Source organism: Dermacentor variabilis, chromosome 2 (assembly GCF_050947875.1).
Source record: "Dermacentor variabilis isolate Ectoservices chromosome 2, ASM5094787v1, whole genome shotgun sequence".
Taxonomy (NCBI): Eukaryota; Metazoa; Arthropoda; class Arachnida; order Ixodida; family Ixodidae; genus Dermacentor; species Dermacentor variabilis.
In genome coordinates, this window is record NC_134569.1 from 184,261,559 (window position 1) to 184,276,578 (window position 15,020).

Sequence of the window (15,020 nt, forward strand, 5' to 3'; positions counted from 1 at the left end):
GCGCAAGTCTCTGTTGTTGCGAGACGTAATGGGCTTCTGTCAGTTCGCTGAGGGGGTTGTGCAACCCTAGCGCCAATAATTTTTCAGTCGATGTACTCATCGGCTGGCGGAGAGCGGTCTTCAAAGCCATCCTCAAAAGTGTGTCGGTCTGCTTTGTCTCGGACTGTGTGAGGTGGTAGTAAGGCAGGCTGTATGTGATTCTGCTCACCACCAGGCTACTGACCAGTCGGAGGGTGTCCCTTTCCTTCATGCCTCTGTTCTTGGATGTTACGCGGGAGAACATGCATGATACCGCCTTGACACTGGTTTTAAGGAGCGCAAGGGTGTGTGTGGCCCGCTGGTTGGACTGCAGCCACATGCCCAGCACCCTCAGCAATGGCTTCTCTGGTATGAGGCCCCCGTTGAGGCGTACCTCGAGTCTTCTTGTTGGGTCTGTGGGGACTGTGTGGTTACCCCGGCCTCGCCAGACTCGTAGAAGCTCAGATTTCTCGGGGAAGCATTGTAGACCCCGTTGGCTGACGTAGTCTTGGATGAGATTTGCTGCAGTTTGCAGCCGTTCTTCTTTTTCAACGAGGGACCCTGTTGTGGTCCAGAGCGTTATATCGTCTGCGTAGATTGCGTGCCGAAGACCTGCTACGTCCTGCAGTTTGCTTGCGAGACCGATCATGGCGACGTTGAACAGCGTGGGAGAGATGACAGCACCTTGTGGTGTGCCCTTGTTGGGAGGGTGGTACACTGGAGTCTGGATCTCTCCCATCTTCAGCTCCGCCGTGCGGTGGCTCAGGGAGCTCTGAACATACTTGTACGTTCACTCGCCGCAGTTGGTGTTGGCCAGCCCTTCTAGGATTCCTTGGTGGCTGACGTTGTCGAAAGCCCCTTTGATGTCGATTGCTAGGATGACGTGCTCGCCGCTGCGGGAAACGTTACTGAGGACTTCTTCCTTGATTTGAAGTAGCACATCTTGTGTGGACAGGCCTGCGCGGAAACCGAACATGGTGTCCGGTAGCTGTTTGTTATCTTCCAAGTGTCTCTGTAGTCTCGTGTTTATAATTTTTTCGTACACCTTGCCGAGGCAGGACGTGAGCGATATGGGTCTGAGGTTTTCAATTGCCAATTTCTTGCCCGGTTTAGGGATCATGATTATTCGTGCGTGTTTCCACATCGCCGGTACGGTACCTTGTTCCCAGTGTTGGTTGAGAAAGGCGGTGAGCGCGGAGATAGACTTGTCGTTCAGGTTTCTGATCATCGAATTCGTGATTTGGTCCGTGCCCGCCGCTGTGTTACGGGTGGTGGCTGCGATGACTGCTCTCAATTCGTTTTCGGTGATCGGTTCGTCCATTAGTGGGTTGGGTTGTCCTGTGTAGGGTGTTCTACATGGTTGTGTGGGAGTGGGATCTCCATAGCACTTGGTCTTGATGGCATCGATGAGGTCTTGTTGGCTACCTGGGTAGGTGTGTAGTAACCGTTCCAGAGCCCTGTGTCCTTCTCCTTTGGTTTTGGTGGGGTCCAGGATGGCTTTGAGGAAGTGCCACGTCTTGGCCGTGTCCAGCGTGCCACCGAAGGAGTCACAGAATCTATACCAGTTCGCTGAGGCGAGTTGCATGGCATATTCTTCTGCTTCCGTTGTTATTTGTGCTATGCGCGTCTTGAGTTTCCTGTTATATTTCTGTTTTTTCCAGCGGCTGGTAAGGCCCCTTTTGGCATCCCACAGGTGTAGTAAGTGGGGATCCACCTCTGGGGTCTCTTCCGTTCTGGCGATTTCCTTTGTATGGCGTTGTTTATATCGACGGAGATTGTCGCACCAGTCTTCCAGGTTCGTGATTGTGTCGGCATCTTGTTCTTGGGCTTCCCTGATTTTGCGCCAGTCAGTGAGTTTAGCTGTGCCGATCTGCCTGCGTAGGCGTCCAGTCTGTAGTGTTGTGTTTAGTATGTAGTGATTGCTGCCTAGGTTTTCGAGTGTGTTGAGCCATTCGGCTCGCGTGGTTTGAGTGATGAAGGCGAGGTCGGGAGTGTTGTCGCGTGTTACGCTGTTCCCTTCCCTCGTTGGTATGTTCGGGTCTGTGATGAGTGTGAGGTGACACTGCTCAATTAGTGTTTGTAGCTGGAGACCCTTCCAATCCTGCCTCTGGTACCCCCATAGCGTGTTCTGAGCGTTGAAGTCGCCTATGATTACCAGGGGACTGTCTTTAGCAAGGCGGAGGGTGTCCCCAAAGAGTTTTCCTATGTTTTCCCGCCTTTGGCTGGGGGGGGGGGCAATAAATGTTGAGGATGAAGGCGCTCTGTTTCTGGTTGCCTTTGTATATTATTTAGAGAAGTACATGTAGTATGTCCACGTCGTCTATGGGTTTGTGTTGTATGGTTGTGATGTTTCTGTCTACTAGTGTGGTTACCTTCCACTTGTCGTCTTGACTTGTGTGGTATTCTTCGTAGCCATGTAGTGTTGGTCGGGTACCGGGCTCTTGTAGGGCTATGACCCCCGGTGGCTTTGAGGAATGGGCGATCAATTGTGTCAGCAGCCCTTTCTTCCTCCGGTACCCACGGCAGTTCCATTGCCAAATTTCTAAGTTTTCTTTGACTTGCCTGTATCGTCTAGGCATTGTTGGACGTTGTGGTCGGTGACGTTGCGATTTGGTTCGGTGCTGCTACAGGTGTGGCCTTGTAAAGGTTCTGTCGTAGCGTCTTCCGTAGTTTTATGGAGTGAAGCTGGTTCCTGAGCTTGCTATCTTCAGTGGATTCCACGTGTTTTATTGCTGCATCTGTGCGTTGTATTGCAGTCTGTGTTATTTGTTCCAACTGGGCACGTGTAGCGTCCATAAAGGCTTGCATCTGGTTGCGGATGACATCGACATGGGTTTGTAGGTCGATGATGTCCTTGTGCGGAGCCATCTCTTGTGGTATTTGTGTGAGCTGTATCACTTGTTGTTTGAGTTGTCTGTTTTCTTGTGTGAGTGTTTGTATCTGTGCGCGCATGGTGGCGAGTTCCTGTTCCAATTTAACAGATAGTGGCGTCTGTGGTTTTTTATACGAGGGGGAGGCTACTGCTGCCCAGCTTACCTCGTGTACTTTGGTGGTAGTCCTCTTGGGTGAGGCTTCCTTGGTCTTTCGGTGGTGCTGCTGGAGCCCCTTGTCTTTGAGTGCCGCGGTGGCTGGTGCTGCCTGCTCTCCTTATTTGGGCGTCGACCGAGATAGCCGTCTGGGCGACCGAAAGTGCGACCGGGGGCGAGAGCAGGAGCGGGACCTGGACCTTGGGTTGGAACCGGACCGGGATCCGTAGATGCTCGGAGACTCCGAGTAGTCGGAGTCTTCCCGCTCGGAGCTGAACCATCGCGGGCGAAGGTCAGCCGCCTTGGTCGACTGAGTGACCGGGCGGGGCTGTCGTTGGGTTTTGGGTGTGGTGGTGGAGGTAGGCTTCCATCTGGGTGGAATGCGCTTGAGCTTGTTGTTGCACTCTGTTGCGGCCGTGAGATGGGCCCCTCCGCACAGGGCGCACTTCGGAACACAAGTGTGTCCGGCGTCTGGGTTAATGTGGTTGCAAATGTTGCACGCACGAACCGTTGTGTTGGGGCAGACGTGTGGCCGGTGTCCGGTGATTCTACAGATGGAGCAGAACTGCCTTGTCGGCTGGTAGTCTCGGCAAGGCATCTCCCCTCCGTAGTAATACACAAATCTAGGCACCTGGGGTGCCTCGGAGTGGAGTAGGGCTGTCTGGGATTGTCCGAGCATACGGGCCCGCACGATGCGGACTCTATGTGTGCGGACCCGAAGATTCGCCATAAGCTCTTCTTCGCCGGTGCCTGCGTCGATGCCGTGTACGACACCTTTAAGCAGGCCCTCGGGTGTTGATAGATACACCTTCACAGGGTGTGATCGTCCGTGAAAGGTGAGGCTTATAATTTCATGAGGGTGGCCGCCGTGGCCTCGTGAGGGGTGCTCACGATGATGATGTTCGAGCCGTGTCGCAGGCGGACGATGAAATCATACCCCTTGCAGGTCGGCGCACCTCCGGTGGCTTGGACGGTCGCCTTGGCCACCTGGTGGGTCTGTAGTTTTCGAACTATGAGGCCCGGGGCCGGGCGGATAATGATTTTCATGTCAGTGCGCGGGAGTGGAGGCGCGCGTCGGCGAAGCCTGCTCCTTGCATCCGCGTCTTCAGAAATAGGTGTTCCGGCTCCGCGCTCTTCGCAGGTAGCTTGAGACGTGGCTTTCGCGGCGGCGGCTGGCGCCTGGGTTAGAGCTAGCCCTAACGGTGTGGCTTTCGATGGCGGGGTTTGCCCGACTGGGTCTTGCTCACCAGTGGATTGTTGTTTTTGAAGACGGCGTTTCCGATGAAGTGAAACGACCGTTTGCCACTGAGATTCTTGATTGTGGAGCTGCTCCGAGAAGACGGGAGACGGCCCAGGCAAGGCCTCGTCAGGCAGGGGTCTCGGGTGACTCTCGGATACGACTTCCATGGTTTCAGTGTCGGTGGGTTGGTGGGCAATGGTGGCTGGGTTTCCCGCGATCGTAGCGTTCTGGGCTGGGTCGCCCCCACAGCTCACCGTAGAAACGGTGGCTGCTTGCGGGTCTCCGAGCTCCCGCGCGCCAGCGTTCGGTGTTAGGGCTAACCCTACCGTCGGCGTGGCCGAACGAATAGGGCTCTCGTTGGTCTTAAAACTGCGGCTCACCGAAGTTCGGTTCCGTAGAATCCCCTTGATGTTTAGAAGTATATTCCGCTGATCCCAGTGGTACCAGAAGATTTTGGACGCTTCGAAAATTTGAAATCACGGAGCCGATGCAAAGCATGTCTGCACGCTTCGAGCTTCTTCTTCCTCCCGGTCATACGTAAAGGCCATAACATGTCACGTACCGCTGTACCGTATCGTGTAGCGAGCATATGCTCTTTAGGGCTGCCAATTATCACCCACTTAGGCCCGGAACTACTTACCGCTGCGCAAGGATATTGCTTGTGTACGCCTCGTACCTTCGGCAGTGCTGCAGGGTATACTTGCGAGATGGAGCATATATTTGCCTGCGGAGCATATCTGGGCTCGCGTCGCGCTTCGACGCTTACGATCTGTCCTTCAGCGTGTTAGCATGCGTCAGGCGCGGGGGCGCGAACTTTCGCGCTCCGGCACGCCCACGTTTCGGCCTTTACGTGTTCGCACCAAACCCCGGAAGGTTAGACAAAAAGTGCGTCGCTATATAAAATCAAAATGCATTTTTAAGCATTGACATTTCCATCGCTATGCAGGCGGGCCCCACACGTCTATGATATCCAACATGGCCGTCCCGACGTCCTCTAGCGGTGTGCAGCGACTGTACGCGCTGTTTTGCAAGCGACTAATCTACTGGTCCCGCTCGCCGCTCACCATCATGCTCGGCTGGGTCGTTCCGGTGGCGCTTTTCTACACGTACTGTTTTGGACTAGGACCTCCCAGAAGTCATAGCTCTCCCGTGCACACGGGCCTACCCGGGACACTTGAGCTGCGCAGCAGCTTCCACTTTGGCGCTGCCCGCAGCTTTGTCGAAGAGGCGCCCGGGACCGACTTCTCCAAATACTTCGAGGCGCTGGCCGTAAGTGAGGGAGCCACCATCGAAAGGCTAAAGAACGCAAGGAGGGATCTGGTGGAACTAGCAACCAAGGACTTTGTGGAGTACTACAGTCACTACGCCTACGGCATCACCTTCAACGATACCACGTGAGTTCGTGTCCGTCCGAGCGGCCTAAGTATACCCTGAATCTGAAAGTAGCGCGAGTAATTTTTCAAGCACATGCAAACACCACACGAAAGTTATACAGGGAGCAGCGCTTTTTTAATGTATTGTTACGATGAACAGTGACGGTACCGACCGAAAAATTGTCAGGTAATTATAATAGAAGAATAGAACTCTTTGCTCGGTGAAGTTTTGCCTGGAAAGCAAAAGAGCTCTGAATAGACAATGATGCAGCAATTGTGGTCGGTGCTAGTCGAAGTAAAGCAACTCAGTTCAGATACATTTGCTGTGTATGCGTGGGCCAAACTAAATTCAAAGTGCTGGCAGTGCATCTACAAACTCCTGATACGCTGCACTAATCGCGTGGATTAGGAAGTCTCTTTGGGCAGACACGTCTCACCATCTAATTGGCGACAACGTCCAATGTCTCAGGTACGCTAAGGTAGTCTTGTGCAGTAATAATTGTTCAAAGTAAAATGACCTAAGCAAAACAGCGCGCACGGGACAGAATTAGGCCAGCAGCTATTTGCAACTTATGACACTTCCAATAAAACCTGATGTACCCTCTGATTCGTGTATGACACTGGACTTGTTTCTTTGCGACTTTGTCCACGCGGCAACCTTTTTACGCAAGATTGCAGAGTTGTTTACTTGTTCACCGACTGCAGCTGATGCTCACGGGCTCTTCGACAGGTAGAAGGTTTTGTCACCATTTAACCAATTTGTTGCGTTATCGCCTCTTGTTCTCGTTCTTGAAATTCATTTGACGAGTTCTCGAGCGCATTATTTCATTATACTGAAGTGCTTCGCGTTTTCTGATCTTCGTTTTTCGCATCACTGCTGGTGGCGGCGGCTCATACGCAGGACACAACACTCACATAGATTCGGTTAGTATATCCCTATCGGGGGGGAGGGGGGGGGTACTACTCCTGCCGGTGTGCCGGATGCTGCCTATATTCTCTAAAGAATCACGCTATGAAGCAACGTACGGTACCTAAATAATTTATTATTAAAGCGCAGCTTTCTATGCCTTCTTTCCCGGTGTATTGCGGGTCGCCTTGCTCAGCTTCTTACCAATTAAGGTGGGGACTTCCGTGTCTTTCTAACTTGCCGGGCAGACACGTAGTCGCTATGCTAATAAAGCTTTGCAAAAGATAAGCAGTTTGACAGCCTCTGACAAACAACCTCGCGAAATCTTCTCTTCAGAAAAGTTTCTAATCACGACCGATGTGTGCTAGATCTTCAGTATTTGAGTTTAGCTTCTTTTTTCGTTCTAGAATAACCCAACCCAACCCAATGCGACCTATCATAACCAAATATAATTTAGCCTAACGAGTGCCTAATCGTTTTTGTGGGCCGATTTCAAAGATGAAGCGATCTTAACACACCGGCAAGAAGTAGCGGGAGTTCAGCGTGGCTGGAAATTAGTTATACGAGCGACAGCTCTGCTAAGTATGGTGAGACACGGTTCTTCAGTGCTCCTCCCAGGCGAGCTATATCGGCAGGATGCTCAGACTCAGCCTGCGGCGATGGGTTGACGCGTTCGCACAGGCGCGTGCTTCTCGCACGGCGAGACTGAGCGAGCAAGCGCCGCCGAAGCAGCTGCTTAACCCTCGCCTAGTCACGTGGTACACAGCAGCAAGGCTCGAGCGAGCGCAGCTGCCACGCCTTCCAGCAGCGGCGTCACAACTTCATGCGTGCGCGCTGGCGGCTGAAGGTCAAGTGCACGCCGAGATTGACCTTGGGAGTTGTACCTCGAAGAGTAGAGCCTGCGATTTCAAAACCGCACGGTGGTACGATGTCCGCGCGATGGTACCGGTGATACCATGCGGTATCGCGCAGTGGCACCGCGGCAAAGGGTCCGTTCTCGCAAGGTTTCCTCGTGGCAGCTAGCGTTTTGAGGCGTTGTCGTTGAGAAGTCAACCTCTCGTCGCATCCCGGAGGTGCAGCAGTCTAATGCCGCTAACGTAGTGAACATAGGTAAAGGTATAAAAGCAGCGCAGATAGGTCTGCTTGTAGGAAGATAGACTTGCTTTTAAAAAGTCTTGATCGATTGCAGAAAGCTCGCGGGAAGGACATTTAATTACAAAAAAGGTAAAACATCTGAAAGAGCACAGAAAAATAAAAGAAATTGAAGACCGACACACACTCGCTTTCGATAAGCTTGTGCTCAACAAGACTCTCCCAACTTTTCATTTTCATTTTATTGGTACTCTTGCCATACATATGATCAAAACACTGACTGAACCCAGAGCCAGGGAATAGTGTGGGGTTCAGAAACGAAAATACATGATGGCAATGACACAACACTTGTGCAAAACGAGAAGCCCAAAATCACGGCGAAATACGAAAGTACAGCATACAATGAGAAAAAAATAAAATAAAGTGTATTTTACAGCACAATAAATAAATATCTGTAATGAAGAACACGGCCCAACAAACACAAACAGAAAACAACTGTCACATAGATCAAATAAGGCTCATAAAGTACGTTCTTAATGTTTTATTTGTTTCGTGGGACTGGTTTATTTCTGGGGTAAAGCATTCCAAACCTTGGCTCCTGAAAACTGCACCAATCTTTCAGTGTAGATGTTATTATTCGGTGGTAGAATAAGGTTACCATTTTCATTCCATTGACTGAATAAGTAAGTGCCCTACCGAAGCTTTATGACTGCACTACAACACACTGACTTTAGCGGGAATGCACACATCCCGCTTTATCAACCTTGGTATAAAAATTCGGAAACCCATTTCACAAACGGGAAGGTTTTTGTGGTTTCCTCCATGCATGCTACGCAGATATTGTGCTAAGATCAGAATCTTGGTTATCTGGTGAAATGTCAGACCATCTTCGACTATGTATGTCAAATCAATTTACAATATTAAAAAAAACGTAGAACAGCATCACTGTGTGGTCGGGTACTATAGATGAAATTTGGACGCACACGTCATCTTCACTCACACGTTCCTGGAAATTCTGTGGATCGCGTCTCATCCCATTGTAGCTGTAATGTGCTGTCGGTGTGCATTACACCCGTCAGATTCAGCTTATTTCCAAGAGCTGCTAATACAATGCTGAACGCATTTCCACAGTTCTCAATTATTCTGGCTAGGAACGTTATGCCCAATATTGACTGGCAGTCATGCATCGTTCCTAGAGGCACAAGAAGACGAAGGTTAACGAGTTTTCTGGATGTACATTCCTTGTTTTACTTACACTAGATCATTCTGGATAATATGCGCGGCGATTCAATTTAGGATCTCATGATCAGTACTGATCAAGACAACATGCTGGTTCACGCGTTGAAAAACATACACGACCACAAAACATTCAAGGTGCTCTGGAGATTAGTGTAACAGGAGCAAAACTATATTTGACTACAGACGAGCAATAGTTCAAAATTTTTTTTATGTTAATTTGTTGAGCTTTTGAAGTTTTCGAGCTGCAGAAAAAAACTGTATTCTGATCTGGCGACACTTAGGCTCACCTTTCTATATGAAATGTGCATTAGAAAAGTCACTATAGCCACATAGACACAAAGAACCTGGTTTATGACTCATGTACAACGTTCGAGAAAAAAAATACCGCCTCCATTCCACCCCTGTGAAAGTGGACGTACAGCGAAGCTGTTGCCGACGTTAGACAAGCATTGCCAGCACATGCAATGTAAGTCACGTGCGCAGGCACGCGTGCGGAAGTGCAGCATACAAGGTCTGTTCTGAAAGAAGTAGGATTCATTTTTTTAAAATTTCATGCATGAGAATGCTACAATCGATTAGAATTTCTCAAAGTAGGACCCTTTCGCATCTACACACTTCTGCCAACGAGTTTTCCAGTTTTCGTACGCCTCCAGGAGTGCCTCGACCGGAATGCTGTTTAGCTCCCTCGTCATGCCCTGTTGAACCGCCTCGACCGATCCGTGATGCTTCCCCTCGAGCGTGGATTTTATTCTCGGGAATAAAAAAAAGTATGGTGGGGCCAAGTCAAGGCCGTAGGGGGGCTGAGGCAGCGTTGCCACCTTGTGCTGGGCAAGATCCTCCACTACGCGGAACGCTGTGTGGCTCGGCGCGTTGTCATGGTGCAGCCGCCAATTGTTAGCGATGGTTGGGCGGACACGAACAATGCGTTTTCGCAGTCTTTTGAGGACTTTCATGCGAAAAACTGAACTGTTTTTATAGATGATACGAACTCTTTGTGGATGACTCAATGTCGATCAAAAAAGCAAATGAGCATGGACGTTAGCTTGGATATGCCCATTCGTGCTTTCTTGAGGCGTCGGGAAAAAACGTGCGCCATTCTGAGTTCTGCCGCTTGCTCTCCGGGTCGTAATTAAACACCCACACCTCGTCAGTGGTCATTACGTTGTCCAAAAAGTCGGGGTCCTCATTCACATGATGAAGATCCTGGCAGATCGGTTTCCGGTTGGACTTTTGCTCCTCTGACAACCCAGTCACGGCTCGAACTTCGCGCACGCTTTCCTCATGGCTAAGTTTTCAGTCACGATCTCAAAAACTTGGGTTTGAGGAATGCTCAAGTCATCAGCAGTCATTCTGATGCTCATCCTGCGATCACTGTTCAGTAAATGTTTCACTCGTGACACAGTTTCGCTGGTCTCGCTAGTAGAAGGGCATCTGGAGCGGTCGCCGCCTTCCTCTCTTTTCCTACCTTCTCGGAACAGCTTGTGCCTCTCAAGAACACCTGATCTGCCCATGGCAGCAACACTGTAGGCCTGCTTAATCATGTCGTGAGTCTCTTTGCCCGTTTTACTAAGCTTTACACAAAATTTGATCGTGTATTGCTGATCCAGTAAAGGCTCCATGATTCTCCGTGACGAGGCATTTCGACAGGGATTCACAGTACAAGCGACCTGCTCTCTTCAACTGCCGAGAGCCGACTGCCGATTTTTCCCAGCGTTCCCAACATCCCCTTTCACCGATCCTGCGCGCGCAGACCCCCTCTCATTCACCCGTTCGCCGAGGAAAAAGCCAGTCCTACTACTTCCAGAACACACCCTGTACATCCGCATTCTTCTGGGCCCTCAGCCAAGCGCGAGTACCTTATTGAACTAAGTGAACTTTTTAAATTAAATTGCCTTAGACAATTCGTAAGGTACGACTTGCACACAAGCTACACATCTGATAGCTTCGGAACGTAATTCGATTATACGAGAAAACATATTCCCGTGGGGCGGAAACTCAAAGGCAAGACCACTTTCCAGTTGCCGTTGGATGTCTGAGTGGCCGCGGCCGCTAGGTGGCTGCAGAGTTTTTGGTTGAGCACAGAACGAGCCACGAACAAACTTCACCAACTAAAGGCTAAGAGTTTCGCTGTAAACAATTATACTCACAAGCGAAGCTGGCAGCCGCAGAGGACGATTGGAAACGTTACCATGAGCGTGCACAGGTCTAAAATCATCAGAGCAAAAGAAAAGCTAATTTTAAAAGATATGGTCTAGTTGAACCGAATTTAAAGGAACTGGGAAATATATTTCTATGAACAGGAGTTCTATTTGCGGCGAAACACGCGCCGAGTTGCACCCTGTTTACACTATTAGTGTAAATATAAAGAAGTCAATGTACCGGCTAATTCATGTTGCGGTACATGGGGCCCTACAACGTAAAAATATTCCGATATGTTTTTAGTTCAATCTACTCACGTCAAATCTGCGTAACCGCAAACTCCAAACATCGGGTGGTGACCCGCAGCATTGCCTCAACAGCCCAATCACACGCTCTCCTAGTTTACAGGAAGTCACTTGGCTTTCAAGATGAATAACATTGCCTACATTTAGCGGTTTTTCGTTTGTAATTGCCTATTAGGAGGCGAGGAGCACGCTCAAGTGGAGAGGCATTCGATGGGGCCGAGCCACTGCACTGAGAATTGATAACCACATAAAGAGGGTGGGGCCGGCGTCTGTGATTGGACCGCTTTCTCTTACTTAGCTTGAGGTGACTGGTCGAAAATTGCGGTGGCGTGCGACGGAAGGTTAAGAATGCCGCTAAAACATGTCCTCAGCAAAGAAGAGTTGGCAGAGCGAGGTTGTAAACGTGCCCAAAGTGCTCTAAAACGTTACACAACCACGCAAAAAAGTTTTATTCTATGCAAATAAACCCATGCTCTCCGGCAGGTGCTAGTAGCCTGTGCCTGAGCGATTCACGGCAGCCATCTTTTATTCCTTTCGGAACGGGGCAGCCTGCTCCTATTCCCAGAAACAAAAACAGTTTTGTTCTGCATATTAATGCATCTTTAATGCGCACACGTCACTTTGACAAGGTGAGGTTTCGCGGTTAATGACATCGCGTGACAGGCATGCAGTCAAGTGGCTGCAGCCAATAGCAGAGGACTAATGGCGGAAAGACATCGAATCAGAAATAACTATTTTTCTTTTGATCAGTTCACTCATGCATAATCAGTGTGTACACGTCATATCAGATGGGGAGCGATAGCGGTTTTCTTGACGTTGCGTGACACACAGGCGAAGTGGGGGTGGTCCAAAAAAGTTTTTGACCAATCGCGGAGGTCTGATTGCAGAATTAGAATAGAAAATTTTGGAATAGCTTTACGTTATCGTCGCCATGATTTGCCTTGAATCGAGGCTGTTATTGCAGATTTCACGAAATTTTTCTAGATGGTCCGTTACATGTATCTAATTAAAAAAAAGCTTATCAGCCGTGGCATGAACACCCGCATAATCAAGCCGATCACTTTTTTTTTCACTGACCGTTGTAATAAACGAAAAACTGATTTCTATTAGAGCACGTCACATAAATAAAGCACGAAGATCTGTCTTGGGCCAATTTTCTTTCTAATTTACTTTAGTGAATTCGGCAATTCCATGACTTCTGTATCATTATTATGCGTAGGTAGTTGCGCGATACGTAGACAGGTTACTAAAACATGGGATGCCGACAAGCTTGCTAGATTATGACTTACATAAACAGGCTGTAAATAGAGAGTAACGCAAACTAAACAAGCTGTGTTATTAACAATAAAGAAAACCTCATCGTTGTATTGATAACAAATTTATAACAAGTCAGTTTAATTCGTATCATGCATAATAATTCAGGTGTTGCTTTAGCATTTTATTTATATAACCTTTGCAAATTATGTGATTAGCAGCGCACATAGGGCTCTAAGATTCGTTACGAGCAACTTGCATTTTGTCATTTTTCTAAGCAACTTCTAGATTACAATGCATTAGTCCAGTCAAAAGTGCATTGCCCATCCCAAATCCGGAAACTCACCAGGCATACCTAGCAAATAAACGTGAATCACCTTAGAACAAAAGGACCCTCGGGTCTTTAGAATACTTGAATAAAAAAGGAACGTTTGTATTTGGGCAGACATACCCGACACTGTATCTTATTGGCTATGGTATCCAGCTGTTGAGACAGTGACAGTGCAGAAGATCGGGCTGACATGATTATTCATTTCCTGCCAGACATATTGTTTCTATTAGGGCATTTTTGCTTACAATCTTGCTGAAATATTTCTGCATGTGCCTTCCCACGGGAATTAAAACATTGGTAAGGTTCTCGCTAACGTTTTTTTTATAAATTAAGAGCTGCAGAAACAAGAGAGTTCGCTATATCTCCTACGAAAGCAGCTCAAACAAAGGACATTTTATAGGTTTTCCTTTACTACCGATTTTAAGAAAGTCGCATTGTACAATTTGTATTGCATGCGATAATGCAAGGTACATCATTTTGCCTGTTAGTTTATTGATCGGGAATGGTTTTTATGGCACCGTGCATTGGTTGTGAGTTTCTCTTTTGCATGACACCAGTGTTCATTAGTGGTTCTGAGCACCTGCAAGTTTTTTTCTTGTTTCACTTTAGTGCTGTTAGCATGGCATCAGACAGTGGTTAATAGTTTAATAACGAACAATCTCATCAGTGTTCAAACAGCATCATTTATGGACCACCCCCACTTCACTTGTCTGTCCCGCGACGTCACGAAAACCACGATAGCTCCCCATCTGATATGATGTGTACACACTAATTATGCATGATTTGACCGAACGAAAGAAAATTTTTATTTCTGATTCGACGCCTTTTCTCCATAAGCCCTCGGCTATTGGTTCAAATGTTTTCTGGCGGCACCCACTTCCCCTGCCTGCCACGCGATGTCACAAAACCTGAAAAACTCGCTGAGTCAAAGTGACGTGTACGCGTTAAAAATGCATTAATATGCCGAACAAAACTGAATTTTCTTCTGAATAGTCGCCGGCTGCCCCGTTCCGAAAGGAATAAAATATGGCTTCCGCCGATCACTCAGGCACTGGCTACTGATACCTGCCGGAATGCATGGGTTTATTTGCGTATAATAAAGCTTTTTGCGTGGCCGTGCAACGTTTTCGAGCCATTAGGGCACGTTTACGACCTCGTTCTGCCAACTCCTCTTTGTTGAGGATCTGGTTTAGCGTCATTCTTAGGCTTCCGTTGCATTCCCCCTCGATTTTCGGCCAGCGGCCGCAAGCTAAGTAAGGGAAAGCGAACCAATCGCAGACGCCGGCGCCGTCCTTTCATCCGAATATATATTTTCAGTGCGCTGGCTCGGCCCCATCGACACTCTGTCCACTTGAGCATGCTCCTCGCCTCCTAGCAGCGAATTACAAACGAAACACCGCTCAATGTAGGCAATGTTATTCGTTTTCAAAGCAAAGAAAAGTGACCTCCTATAAACTAAGAAGGCGTTTGATTGATCCGTTCAGACAACCCTTTGCGTGACGACCCGGTGCTTGCGTTGGCTGTTACGCAAATTTGACGTCAGGAGATTGCAATAAAAAACATATTGGAATAGTTTTACGTTATAGGGCCGCAGGTGAGTCTCCTTCCCAAGTATTGAGGTCCCGTATTGGCTGATCACCTGGCAGCGAACGCGCTTGTACCTACTTACCGGTAGGAATCCGGCGGCAGCTCCCGACTGCCTGCCACAGCAGTGGTAGATGCTATACCTGAATACCGTTCGTTGTTGGATAATGGCCACCCAGAGACCTCGAAATATCGATAGGGATGAGGATCCCATTTCGAGATGATAATCTAAATAAGTAGCCGAGCGCTACACCAGGGGGCATCTCTACCCGTTAGATAAACCGCAGCATTCGCAGTAGTTGAGGGTCTCGGCAGGTGAGGATCCTAGAAGAGGTTGTTCTCGAGTCTTGAGGTCCATGAAGGCTGCGCTCTTAGCCAGGAGCAGGCTTGTAACAGTTTTACTGGTAGGTTCCCGATGAATATTTTTCAGACAGTTGCAATGCGTTCCATGCCATGGCAACGCTGTGCAGTAAAGCCACCCGTGGTCCGAAAGGTGTGCGTATCCCACAGAC

General features: G+C 48.8%; 1 protein-coding gene across 1 annotated transcript in view; it reads left to right on the top strand.

Annotated features, from left to right (window-relative positions):
• LOC142570592 (phospholipid-transporting ATPase ABCA3-like) overlaps nt 1-15,020 on the top strand; it is a 145,698-nt gene that overhangs the window by 126,709 nt on the left and 3,969 nt on the right. The window contains exon 14 of the mRNA XM_075678962.1: nt 5,231-5,678. Within this exon, the coding sequence (XP_075535077.1) occupies nt 5,231-5,678 (448 nt within the window). The remainder of the gene's footprint in view (nt 1-5,230; nt 5,679-15,020) is intronic.